Source organism: Hippocampus bargibanti, linkage group LG13 (genome assembly GCF_051943395.1).
Source record: "Hippocampus bargibanti isolate YZ-2025 linkage group LG13, ASM5194339v1, whole genome shotgun sequence".
Lineage (NCBI taxonomy): Eukaryota > Metazoa > Chordata > Actinopteri > Syngnathiformes > Syngnathidae > Hippocampus > Hippocampus bargibanti.
The window spans coordinates 1,720,647-1,734,739 of record NC_142746.1 but is presented as its reverse complement, the minus strand read 5'-3'; the positions used below and the strand labels follow the sequence as shown (position 1 = coordinate 1,734,739).

General features: G+C 42.4%; 1 protein-coding gene across 2 annotated transcripts in view; it reads left to right on the top strand.

The window, feature by feature from the left end:
- Positions 1-14,093, top strand: part of srbd1 (S1 RNA binding domain 1) — a 121,224-nt gene that overhangs the window by 58,430 nt on the left and 48,701 nt on the right. For both annotated transcript variants that reach the window (XM_089012615.1, XM_089012614.1), the window contains exons 16-18: positions 6,344-6,450; positions 8,056-8,220; positions 11,240-11,374. In XM_089012615.1, coding sequence (XP_088868741.1) covers positions 6,344-6,450; positions 8,056-8,220; positions 11,240-11,374 — 407 coding nt within the window. The remainder of the gene's footprint in view (positions 1-6,343; positions 6,451-8,055; positions 8,221-11,239; positions 11,375-14,093) is intronic.

The following is a 14,093-nucleotide window of genomic DNA, read 5'->3' as shown; positions in this document are numbered from 1 at the left end:
ATCGCTAACTTGCTTTTGACCTGCTAGCCTAATAGAAAGAGACCTAGCTACTTAATTTGATCGCTAGCTCTCTCACTAGTTACCTCCCTCGCTCTCTAGTTCCCTTGCTATAGCTTGCTTGCCAGCTATCTCGCTCGCGAGCTGGCTAGCTACCTAGCTACCGTGCTCACTGGCTTCTTCGCTAGCTAGCTCTCTTACTAGTGAGCCACTTTGCTATGGCTCACTCGCTAGCTATCTCGCTCGCAAGCTAGCTGCGGCGGGCCAGATTTGGCCCCCAAAGGCCTTGACTTGGACACCTGTGCTATTAGGGATTAGCCAGCTAGAGGAATAGAAACAAAGCTCGGTAGCTAACTTGATCGCCAGATAGTTTGATTGCTAGCAAGCTTGATCACTAGCTAGCTGGATAGATGAGCATGGCACTTGACATCTGGGCCTGGAGAAAAGTCAGCGGGTGGCGAAAGTGGAATGACAGCAACACTGACGACTCGGAGCGAAATGAAATTGGGTAGAAGGGCGGAGGTCATATTGTGTAAGTGGCTGTGTGTGTTGGCTTTGTCGGGTCGCGGACCCCCACCCTCTTCTCGTCTCTCATCACATGACTCTCCAGGGTGCCGCTGGGGTTGCTCACCTCCCATCCTCAGATCATGTGACTGGGTCAACAAATGATAATATAACCGTGTAAATAAACCCCGGGCGCTGACAGATACGAGACGGGGCATCCCTCCGACCTCCCGAATTTGCGTACGTCGTGAAAGCTAGTTTCTATTAGCACTATTTGTTCGTCCGCTTGCGTGCGTGATTCGTGACTCAAATGAGGATCAGCGAAGAAGAAAAAAAACAATCTTTAACTCCAGCCAGCTGGCACAATGGGGTCGCTGTGCAGCCCCCCGCCTGCCACTCGGGCCGTTGATTGACAGCTCTGATAGAATGAAGGAAATGAGCTGAGGGCTCGCAGAGTGGGAAATCATTGAAATCAGATTGAAAATTGGACTTTATTTGGGCTCCCGTAGGAGAAACTTGAGGACAAGACCCACCCCAACTCACCGCTGCAAAATCGCCAACCCACTAATAATAATAATAATACATTTCATTTCTAAGCGCCTTTCAAAACTCTCAAGGTCACTTTACAGTCACAGGATAAGTTTTTCTGTGGGTGAGCAGCGGCAGCGTTCACTCAACCCGGAAGTAAATCGGCTAGAAAGCTAGCTAGTTAATAGATAGCTAACAGATAGCTAGCTAGGCCCTCACTCAACCCGTAAGTAACTCAGATAGAAAGCTAACTAGCTAATAGACAGCTAATTCGATCGCCAAGTACTCGGATAGAAAGCTAACTAGCTAATAGACAGCTAATTCGATCGCCAAGTACTCGGATAGAAAGCTAGCTAGCTAATAGATAGCTAACAGATAGCTAGCTAGGCCCTCACTCAACCCGTAAGTAACTCGGATAGAAAGCTAACTAGCTAATAGACAGCTAATTCGATCGCCAAGTACTCGGATAGAAAGCTAGCTAGCTAATAGATAGCTAACAGATAGCTAGCTAGGCCCTCACTCAACCCGTAAGTAACTCGGATAGAAAGCTAACTAGCTAATAGACAGCTAATTCGATCGCCAAGTACTCGGATAGAAAGCTAGCTAGCTAATAGATAGCTAACAGATAGCTAGCTAGGCCCTCACTCAACCCGTAAGTAACTCGGATAGAAAGCGAGCTAGCTATTAGATAGATAGCTAGGTCTTCACTCAACCTTTTGTGATGTAAAGTAGGGAAATATGCACGTCTGCTACAAGCTAAATGTTGAAGAAGCTGTTAGCGTCCCTCCATTTTATAGACCAGACGTGCTCAATAATGTCCATGGCGATCGCCACGGTACTGTTGGATATAGAATGTAGCTAACTTTGCAGCGTTGTTTGAGTACGCACAGTCTAGCTAATAATCTAATGTCATCTGATTGGTTGTCCGGTGTATCAATCAAAAGTGAAGCTGATAGGCTGATGTCAAGTTTTATTTCAACTCAACTTTATTTGTATAAGCTTCATTTCATGACAAGGTGATAAATTTTGACTGATACGCCAGATGTGGGACTACCCATATAAGGTATTTGACAACAATGAGGTTAAAATCTTAGCGAAAGAACATAGATGGTTTGAAAGGGGAGTAAAAGAAGCAATTTTCATAAAACAACAAAATCCTTCATTAAACCGGTCTGGTGGGGTGAGGTTCAATTTGGATCGTTCATACAATAGCCTGCTTAGGCAAAACAGGTTAGGCAACATTCGTAATGCTGATGAGGTGATACGGAGGGAGGGGAGCAAACAGGCCAGTCGTGGGGCCACAGAGAGTGGTCCTCTGCTCCCCCCAACCTGAGAGTAGGGTCCTATCATAGCTGTATCTGGCGCCGCCATGTTTGGACATTAGGGATATATAAATAGGGCCGATACGACCAGTAAGACTTTAGTTTGCTGACGAAGCCTCTTGGAGGCGAAACGTCCGACACCTTCAAAAAAGTACAGATGATGGCTGAAGAAACCTTCTCATCGAAAGCTAGTTAGCTAGCTAATAGTGAGCTAATAGATAGATAGCTAGATAGCCAGCTAGATAGATAGCCAGATAGTCAATAAGCTAGCTAGCAGGCTAATAGCTATCCAATAGATAGCCAGCCAGATAGTCAGAAAGCTAGCCAGCCAGCTAATAGCTTGCCAATAGATAGCCAGCCAGATAGCCAGCCAGCCAGTGAGATAGCTAGCTACCTAGCCATATAGCTAGACAGCCAGATATCCAGCCAGCTGGGTATCCAGCTAGATAGATAGGCAACTAGATAGCTAATAGATAGCTAGCTGTCTTGATGACGAGACTAATATTCCACGTAGCAAAACCTTGTGAATCATCGAAGGCACCGTCGTTGTATGGGTTGGGTTTACCGGCCCAATCATCAATTGGGCCGGTTCCTCTGTTCTCACCCATTCCGAGGTAGCGTTCCAATAGGTGTGAGAGGCCCACGCCCCCCTCCCCCAAACGCCTTCACCTTTTCTCGTGTGAAAACATTCTTCCCCGGTGTAACATTTCAAGTGATTTCCCCCATCGGCACTCGGGACTCGCCCCCCTCGCGTATCCGCTCGCTGGCATAAATCATTCCTGTTCACCTTCGTGGGAAACGACGACATCGTTTCCGTACCGTCCCACGTTTTTTCCATTGACGCGGCGGCGCCCCGGTGTTCTTCTCACCTCAGAATCGGAATCTATTGAATATTGAATGTCGCTCGTCAGGGTACGACAGAGCAAAATTTAGCAATTGGCCCACTTTGCTTTTACAAGGTTGAGCTTCAAAGAACCCGAAAGCTTTCAACCGCGATGTAACCTTGCAGGTTTTTAAATCTCAAATCAATCCGTCGCTCTACCCTGATGTGTTGGCTCCTCGTCATCTGTCAAAGCAAATCGTCACTCATCTATCGAGCTAGCTAGCAATCAAGCTAGCTAGCTAACGATTGAGCTAGCTAGCAATCGAGCTAGCGATCAAGTTTTCTAGCGATTGAGCTGGCTAGCGATTGAGCTAGATAGCGATTAAGCTAGTTAGGAATCGAGCTAGCGAGCGATGAGGCTAGTGGTTGAGCTATCTAGCCATCGAGATTGCTAGCGATCAAGCTAGCTAGTGATCGAGCTCGCTAGCGATTGAGCTAGCTCGTGATCAAGCTCACTAGCGATCGAGGTAGCTAGCAATCGATCTTGCAAGCTAGCTAGCTAATGATCGAGCTAGCTAGCAATCAAGCTAGCGATCAAGTTATCTAGCGATTGAGCTGGCTAGCGATTGAGCTAGATAGCGATTAAGCTAGTTAGGAATCGAGCTAGCGAGCGATGAGGCTAGTGGTTGAGCTATCTAGCCATCGAGATTGCTAGCGATCAAGCTAGCTAGTGATCAAGCTCGCTAGCGATCGAGCTAGCTAGCGATCTGGCAAGCTAGCTAGCTAAGTTATCCAGCGATTGAGCTGGCTAGCGATCGAGCTAGATAGCGATTATAGCGATTAAGCTAGTTAGCAATCGAGCTAGCGAGCGATGAGGCTAGTGGCTGAGCTATCTAGCCATCGAGATTGATAGCGATCAAGCTAGCTAGTGATCGAGCTCGCTAATGATCGAGCTAGCTCGTGATCAAGCTCACTAGCGATCGAGCTAGCTAGCAATCGATCTTGGAAGCTAGCTAGCTAATGATAGAGCTAGCTAGCAATCAAGTTAGCGATCAAGCTATCTAGCAATCGGTCTTGCCAGCGCTCGATCTTATAATAATAATAATAATAATAATACATGTTATTTCAGACGCCTTTGAAAGGACACTTAAAGGACAACCGACGTCGCTTTTTTGTTTCTTAAGTGACATCAGAAAAACGTTTTATAGCATCTAGAATACCCAAAACACGCAGTATGATGTTTTTATTCAAATGCAAAACACCAATAAAAAATGACTTAAAGTGTCCAAAATCTGCAAAAAGCTTTCAGAAAGTCCCGCCCCCTGTTCGTGACGTCACGCCAAGACGTCTTGCATTGCTGGAGAATCAAAACAATGGCCTCAGATTCTGAGAATATGCTTTCTTGTTACACATCCAGTTATGAATATTATTCAAATAGCTCTGAAGAGGAAAGCATACATGTTTGCAATCGATTAAAGAATTTATTCCATGCCATTTTGAGGCAACATTGGGGGGAAATGTCTCACCCAAAAATGGCCACCGAGCTGTTGTGAGGAATGTATCAGCCCGTTTCCACAGGCTGATAATTTCCTTCCATGGAGCTTGGACACCCTCTTCTGCCAGCTTTTGGGTGCAACACGAGGTTTTCAGACCAAACAAGTACAACAAAATACATTGACGTGATGGAAGGACTGCTACAATGTGTCTTTTTTTCAGTCAGGGGCGTTCCTTTAGTGACATCACGTACGGACTCGTCACCAACTCAAAAACAAGACTTCCTGAATATTCAGCGCAAGTCTTAAAATGTAAAATATAGCTATATACGGTGGAATCTTATTGAAATACGCTCAGTAGAAGTCATTTGAAGCCATTTTAACAAATTATGGACACAACTTGTCCAGAGACGTCGGTTGTCCTTTAACAGTCACGATCTTGCTAGCAATCGAGCTAGCTAGCCATTGAGCTCGCTAGCAATCGAGCTAGCCAGCGATCAAGCTAGTTAGCGATCAAGCTAGCTGGCGATCGATCTTGCGAGCGATCAAGCTAGCTAGCTAACGAAAGAGCTAGCTGGCGAGCTTGCCAGCGATTGAGCCAGTTAGTGAGCAAGGAGGCTAGCGATCGAGCTAATCCCTTAAATCACAGGTCCATGCCCGCAAGAAAAACCAAAACCCGAACAAATTTGGGAATGGCTATCCACGTCATATTTTCAATACCCGAATAAATTCCGGGATGGCAGTGAATGAGTTAATTCCCTCGCTTTACAGCCAGGGGTGTCAAAGTCATTTTTTGCCGCGGGCCACATTGTAGTTATGGTTTCCTCTCAAGGGCCGTTATTTGGGGAACCCATTAGAATGTTTAAATCCCTTCAAATATTACATATAGAGCACACTGCAAATTAATGAATAACTCGTTTTCAAAGCTGAAGTCAAGAATAATGACTTTTATTGTGGTTGACATCCAAAAATATCAAATTTTGGCTCAGATTTTAGCAATCATCATGGAATTTAACAAGTTTGATTTGCTTTCGCGGGCCGAAAAAAATGATGTGGCGGGCCGGATTTGGCCCGCGGGCCTTGACTTTGACACCTGTGCTTTACACAAACGCGTCTATTGGAGGCTCGATCGCGTCACGGATCAACGAGGCTCGATTGCGGCCATTGACTCATCGGTTGCTGAGGTATCAGTGTCCACCACCTCTGATTTGGGCCTCTTCGCTTGGCGGTGGTCGGACTTGATACCCTCCCCCCACCCGCCTCGCTATCTCCCTTTTACAGGAAAAACATTCCGAGGCTTTTTGGAGCTCATTCCCAAGTTGTTGTTGGGCAGCTGGATGCGACGTGTGCCGAGTTGATCGCAAGGGGGGGGGGGTCTTTTGCACCCCGCCAAGCTAAACAGCGAACATCTTTGCGCCTTTGGTGCGCTCTTTCCATCTGTCAATCACATCTCTGTTTCCTTTCCTTGTCAGTCAAATGTCGCTCGTCGCTTCGGGATTTGTTATGGATTGACCATAATCTCTTTTGCTGGGTGAAATTTAATCACGCACCGTGGGGGGGCGGCGGGGGAAACGTCTTCCTCGCCGGCACAGTTTCAGATGCATATCAGAAATGGTTTTCTTTCTTTTGTCCACCTATTAACATTTCATGTTGGTTTTGATCTGCGTGTTTTTCAGCATGACGTCTCAGCCGCAGCTCTGAAGGCGGCGCTGGACGGCGTGGTCCAGGAGTGCGTGAGCTTCGTCGGGGTCGACATCAACATCTGCTCCGAGATTCTGATGAGGTAGTTCAGGGTGGAGCAACATATGGCTTGCGAGCCATAAATGGCTCTTTTGATGATTGCATCTGCCTCGCAGATAAAACTAAAATACCGTTTTTATTACCGTATTAAAGAACGACCGACGCCTCCGTACAAGTTGTGTTCATAATTTGTAAAATCACTTCAAATGACTTCTACTGAGCGCATTTTTCCGGGTTGAGTGAGCGCTGGCGCGTGTGGCTGCCGCTGCTCACCCGCAGAAAAAATGTGCGTGTAATTGTGAATGTAAAGTGTGTGTGTGGCTCTCACTGAAAAGCATTTCTAAATACAGTGATACCTCAGCTTATGAACTTAATTGGATTGGATTGGATTGGATTTGCCTTTATTAGTCTCACAGTGGAGAAATTTACATTTCACAGCAGCAAAGTGATGAAAGAAAGTGTGTTTACGGTAAAAAATTTGTCTTCCAAACATTTATTGCCCATTAGGAACCATTAAAATGAGAATAATCCATTCCCAGGTCCCCATAAAACATAATTTTCTACTAAATAAGCCTTAAAACTACACAAAATGGACCTTATTTTATGTATAATAAATGTGCTATTATATTATAATTAAAGAAATAAACTGTGCTGTATAGTAAAGTGGTTTTATTGACCTTTGTGATGGTCGTTGATGTAATTGATGATATCCGAGTGAATTGGCCGTGCCTTCTCAGCGATAATGCCCTCACTCACACGGTCCCCTGCTAGGTGCTTTTCATTAATCCAAATCAACCTCTTCTATTCCCTGAGACAGTTGCTTAGACAACACAAAACACCCTTAATAGCTTCCTTGTTCTTAAGGATGATAGCTTAGCGTACTGGGATGCTAAGTCACACAAACGCACACCTCGTTGGTGTTTCTTCTTCGATCTCCTTCTTCTCCTCGACCGTCATTTTCTTTTGTGTCCTCTTCGGCTTAACACCAACCTGTGGTAGGGTCTTATTTGCTCCCATAATAGCAAAAGTACTCCACTTGATAACAACCCACGTCTACACTGAGTGCACTCAAAGCAAGTGGGTGTGGAAAAGTAGTCCGGCAGCCAACGTGGCGCTGTGTGATTTGGTTCGTCCGTTGAACACTAGTTCGTATGCCAAGATTATATTCTCGCAAATTTAATGCTCGTAAGGTGAAAAGTTCGTTAGCTAAAGCCTTCGTAAACCGAGGTATCACTGTATTTGACTTTTATGGCTCTCTAGTCAAAAAGGTTCCCGACCCCTGAGGTAGTTCAACTCCCCCCCTCTCTTTCCCCCCCAAAAAAAAACAACAACAACAAACAGTCACACGAATCCACATCAAAAAGCTACTACAGCGTCGCATGTTGACATGTACGTTCCGCCGGCGGGCGTCAGGTCATCTGTTTACCCGTCTGCGCGACCCGCGAGTCGCGCTACGTATGCCTACAAACACCCGCGTACGTGTTGATGACTGAGCTATTATGTCAAGTGTTGACACGGCGGCGCGTTTAAGAGCCGCTGAGTCACAGCGGCTCTAAATCGCCCGGACAAATCTGTGTTTGCTGCTTTTTGTGTGACCTCATTCGGAACGGGACTGAAACGCCGCTCCCTTTCTGCCGTGGTCTTGCAGACACGTCGCAGGCTTAAACACTGGGAGGGCTCGCAGTATTGCCGAGTGGAGAGAACAAAATGGCCCCTTCCTCAATCGGGAGCAGCTCAAGCTGGTTAAGGGCCTGGGACCCAAAAGCTACCAGCAGTGCGCCGGATTCATCAGGATCAACCAAACTGCCCAAAGGTACGAGAAGACGCTACAGAGCCGTCTGTGTGGAAGCCGAAGCCTTTTCATGCATTGCAATACAGTCAGACCTCAACTTACGAACTTAATTGGTTCCCAGACAGAGTGTGTAAGGCGAAAAGTGTGTATCTCAAAAAAGCCATAGGAAGCCATTAAAAGGGGAATAATCCGTTCCCGGGTTTCCATAAAATATAGGTTTTAACTAAATAAGTCTTAAAACTACACACAACATACCTTATTCTATGTATAATAAATGTGCTATCGTAATGAAAGTAATACTGCATTGTATCATAAAGTCACAAAAAGAGGCACATTACATGAGGACTGTAATTAAAGAAATAAACTGCTGTAAAATAAAGTTTTTTTCAACTTCGTCGATTGCCCGAGACCGTCGCTTTGAGAGCACGGAAACACATTTTGCAACAGACGCACCTTTGATGGCTTCTGTGTTACGGAGAATGGGAGCAATGGTTGACTTAGCATAGCCATGCTCGGCCACTAAATCACACAAACGCACACCTCGTTCGTGTTTTTCAATTACCTCCTTCTTCTCAGCGACGGTGATTTTATTGTTTGTCTTCCTGGGCTGAACACGAGCCTGTGGTGGTTTTTTTTCCGTTCCCATAGTAGTAAAATTATCAGCAAAAAGCTCCAAGTAGGCGATCGACGTGTGCATTCAATGAGTGGGGGTGTGCAAAGTAGCGCTGGCTGGCGCGCTGTTCGGTCGTGTGCTTCCGCCGAAGATCACTCCGCCAGCCGTGGTGGGTGTGTATTATGAAAATAGTGCTTATTATAAGGTTTAATTTTCATAAATTAGAGGTTCTTAAGACGAAAAGTTTGTAAGATAAGGTGTTTGTAAGTTGAGGTCTCACTGTATGTCCAAAGTAAGGCCCCCGGGGCCAAATGCCGCCCCTGGTTAATTTTCATCTGGCCTGCGTCATCAAATCAATAACTTCTGGTGGCCTGCATGTGGAATGAATACATTGGGCAGGTAGCTGTTAGCTGCGTGTGCTGCCATTTAGGAGCAGTAAATTAGTAGATGGTTACAGTAATTGACTCAATGAGCCCTCCACCTTCTTAAAATGGTAATTTTCTAATTTTGTAAAAATTCTGAAATGGCGATTTTCGAAATGTTAAAAAAAAATTCTAAAAAGGCGATTTTCAATTTTTTTTATTTACATTTTCTAAAATGACGATTGTCCAAAAATGTAAAACATTTTCTGCAATAGCAATTTAAAAATGTAATTAAAAAAATATTTTCGTTAAGATTTTGGTAAAATTTTCAAAAATGGCCATTTTCAAAATGTTTAAGATTTTTCTGAAATTGTGATTTTCAAAATGTTTTGCCATTTTTGAAAATGATGGTTTTTGAAAATGTAAAACATTTTCTAGAAGAGCAATTTTATTAAAAAAAAAAAGATTTTTGGGATGATTTCGGTAAAATTTTCAAAAATGTCTTTTTTCTAAAAAAATGTTTTTACTTTCTAAAATGATGATTTTCGAAAATGTAAAACATTTTCTACAATAGCGATTTTAAAAATGTAATTTAAAAAAAAGATTTTTGGTAACATTTTGAAAAAAAATGACGATTTTCAATTTTTTTTACTTTCTAAAATGACGATTTTCGAAAATGTAAAAACATTTCTAGAATCTTCTTCTTTTCCTTTCGGCTTTTCCCTTCAGGGGTCGCCACAGCGAATCATTGTCCTCCATCTTTCCCGGTTTTGTGCGTCCTCTTCTCTCACACCAGCTACCTTCATGTCCTCTTTGACCACATCCATAAACCTCCTCTTCAAAACAAACAAAACATTAGAAAACATTTTCTAGAATAGCGATTTTAAAATGTAATTAAAAAAAAAAAAGATTTTTGGTGAAATGTTCTAAAATGGCGATTTTTCAATATTTTTTAAAATGTTCTAAAATGATGATTTCCAAAAATGTAAAACATTTCCTACAATATTTTAAAATGTAATTAAAAAAAAAGATTTTTGGTAAAATGTTCTAAAATGGCCATTTTCAATATATTGTTTTAATTTTCTAAAATGATGATTTTCAAAAATGTAAAACATTTTCTACAGTAGCGATTTTAAAAATTAATTTACAGTAAAGTCTCGTTATATCGATATCGGATATATCGATAGTCCCGGTTATATCGATACTATTTCTATGCACGCACGGAGAAAATTACATGCAAACAGGGTCGGATATATCGATAGTCCCGGTTATATCGATATTTTTTCGGACTCCCTTGAATATCGATATAACGAGACTTTACTGTATTTTAAAAATATCTTTCGTGAGATTTTTGTAAAAATTTATGAAATGGCAATTTTCAACAAAAAAATACTTTAGAAAATGATGATTTTCAAAATTCTAAAACATTTTCACAGAAAAAAACTGATCCAGTGCTTACAAATTAAATGTATGATTATTATTATTATTATTATTAGCTATCTAGTTGGTTAGCTGGCTATCTGTTGGCTATCTATCCAGCTATCTGGCTATCTATTAGCTAGCTGGCGGGTTAGCTGACTATCTATTAGCTAGCTAGCTGGCTATCTGTTGGCTATCTATCCAGCTAGCTAGCTAGCTTTCTATCTATTTGAGTTACTTCCGGGTTGAGTGAACGCTGGCGCATGTGGCTGCCGCTGCTCACCCACAGAAAAACTGATCCAGTGACTGTAAAGTGACCTTGAGAGTTTTGAAAGGCGCTTACAAATGAAATGTATTATTATAATGTTTAAAAAAGTTTAAAAATGTCTTTTTTTTAGTTTAAAAATGTCTTTTTTTTTTCAAAATGGCGACAATCAACAAAAGAACAATTACTTCTGTTCAACGGTTGCAAAAAATGTTAGTGTTAAAAAAAAGTAACGAATATTCGATTTCCAATGTCAATTCATTTTTTACACCCCACCCTCACTCTCGGCCCGTTTTGATTTATTGATTCCACTGCACAATTGTGGTAAATGTTTTCTTTCTCATTGAATTTCATGCATTTTTTTGTTTTAAATTACAACAGCGCCACGAGTGCGCCTCCTCCGGCTAAAGCAGCTACCAAGAAGGCGAAAGGAAAGTCCAACGTCACCGTAGCGACGCATTTCAACGCACTGGACCAGACCTGCATCCACCCCGAGTCCTACGATGTGGCGCAGAGGTACCTCACATGCTAACACGTGGCCTCATACTACCACCCTCCCCCCCAATCTGGACCCGTGTCCCACCTGCTGTCCTTCCCAGCATGTCCAGTCCTTCATCGTTGTCCACCCTGTCTAGTCCCTTTCTTGGTGTGCGCAAAAAACAAAATGGATGGTTTGTCTTTCCCGCGGCGGCCATTTTGTTGTGCAGTTCAATGTGCCTTTTTTTTCTCTTTTTTCCCCCTCTTTGGCTCAACTTTCTTTCGTCCCTTTAACTTTTTTTGTCATTTCTCTTGACTTTATCATTATTTCTTTTTTCCTTTCTTCACTTTTTATTTATCTAGTTAATCAGCTAAGTATCTGCCTGGCTATCTGGCTAGCTAAACTGATACCTCGGTTTACGAACCGCTTGGCTTAAATAAACTTTTCGGTTTACGAACGTTACATTTATAAAAATTTTACGTTGGTTTACGAAATTTACCTTGGCATACAAACTTTTTTTCATCCACGGAGCTGCCTCAATGAGAGATGTGTCGTTCGCGAACGAGACCGTTCTTCTAACAACAAAATGGCAGCCAACTGTCTTCGGTTAACGCCACGTGATTGGTCAAGAACGCAGCAGAGAGTGGGGTTGGTTTAAACATTAAAGAGACAGGCAGATGACAGTGAGAGAGTTTCAACTTTGATAGTTCAAAGGCAGAGTGTAGACTGCAAGGTTAAAATATTCTCCACGAACAACCCGTACAAGCTGTACAAGCACAATCTGTACACTTGATGCAAAAACCCAACTAAACAGAACACAATTGATGAGGAACTAGATAAAAGGATCATTCCTCAAGATGGTGAAAGAAGAATGTTACGTTCCTCATCAAGTGTTTAATGCTGATGAAACCGGTCACTCCATTCCATCAAGCCATCAACGACCATCACAAAGGCAAATAAAACGACTTTATTATACAGTACGGTTTATTTCTTTAATTATAATACCATAGCACATTTATTATACATAAAATAAGGTATATTTTGTGTAGCTTTAAGGCTTAGAAAATTTGAAAGTAGAAAATTATGTTTTATGGGGACCTGGGAACGGATTATTCTCATTTTAATGATTTCCTATGGGAACTACATTTTTGGGATACACACTTCGCTTTACACACTCTGTGTCTGGGAACCAATTAAGTTTCCAAGCCAATGTATCACAGTATTATCTATCTATCTATCTATCTATCTATCTATCTATCTATCTATCTATCTATCTATCTATCTATCTATCTATCTATCTATCTATCTATCTATCTATCTATCTATCTATCTATCTATTAGCCCTATATGTGTCTAGCTAGCTATTAGCTATCTATTAGCTAGCTAGCTAGATTTCTATCTATTTGAGTTACTTCCAGGTCGAGCGAACGCTGGCGCATGTGGCTGCCGCTGCTCACCCACAGAAAAACTTATCCTGTGACGATAAAGTGACCTTCAGAGTTTTGAAAGACGCTTAGAAATGTATTAATATTATTATTATTAACATGTGCGCCCGCTAATGTTCTTCCCGCCGATTTGAAGCGTGTTTGGTCGAAGATGGACGCCTTCTCATATGTTGCTACTTATTCCGGCGCGGGGATTGTTGATACGATTTTTGCAGAGGCGCTCGGCAAACAAAGGACGCGTCGGCTCGGGGGGTGGGAGGCGCTGGTGCGCCTTGGTGAGCGTCTGGGAGAAATTTGATTGCTCGCAGCAGCGAATCGTGCCCGTTTCCAAAAGCAGTGACCGGTTTCATGTTTGCGAGCGTGGGAGCGCGCTGTGCTCCAGCTGCTGTTTAGTCTACACGCGTTCTGACACCCCAGGCTCCGTTGGGCCTTCTTTTTCATGCCCTCGGTGCAAGATATTATAATAATAATAATCATAATACATTTCATTTTTAAGCGCCTTTCAAAACTCTCAAAGTCACAGTTTTTCTGTGGGTGAGCAGCGGCAGCCACACACGCCAGCATTCACTCAACTCTCAAATAGACAGAAAGCTAGCTAGGTAGCTTATAGATAGCTAGGTAGAGCTAATAGCTAGCTAGCTCGAGCGAGAACTAATAGATAGCTAATAGATTGATAGTTAGAACTAGAGCTAATAGATAGCTAATAGCTTTCTAGCTACAGCTAGTAGTGATTATCATATATTGACATTTTAGAACATTTTTAAAAATGTAGAAAATTGCTATTTTAGATTTGTTTATTTAGAAAATTGGCATTTTAGATTTAAAAAAAATTAGAAAATTCACATTTTACTGTAGAAAATCTCCATTTAAAAAATGGCAGCAAGGTGCCCGTCGACGCCTTGTTGCTAAGCTAATTTTTCGCCCAAAGCGCTTTCCAACTCTGCACTCGGTGATATGCAGGCACGCATGCACAAAGTCGTATTTTCTGCACGATAAGAAAATATTTTTTCGAAAGCTGAACATACGCCTCATAATGCGGTGCGCCTTATGTATGAAAAACATGATAAAATATGTGATTCGTTGAAGCTGCCCCTTAGAATGCGGTGCGCCTGATGTATGAAAAACTTTAAAAAATATGTCATTCATTGAAGGTGCCCCTTATAACGTGGTGTACTTTATGCATGTAAACGGTTTTACATTTAGTTTTTTTTAGATATCATTTGTTGAAGGTGCGCCTTGTGTTCCAGAAAATGCGGTACTTTTAACTCATTGATGTGCAAAAAAGTGTCCACTCCAGTGCCAGGGTTTTTGT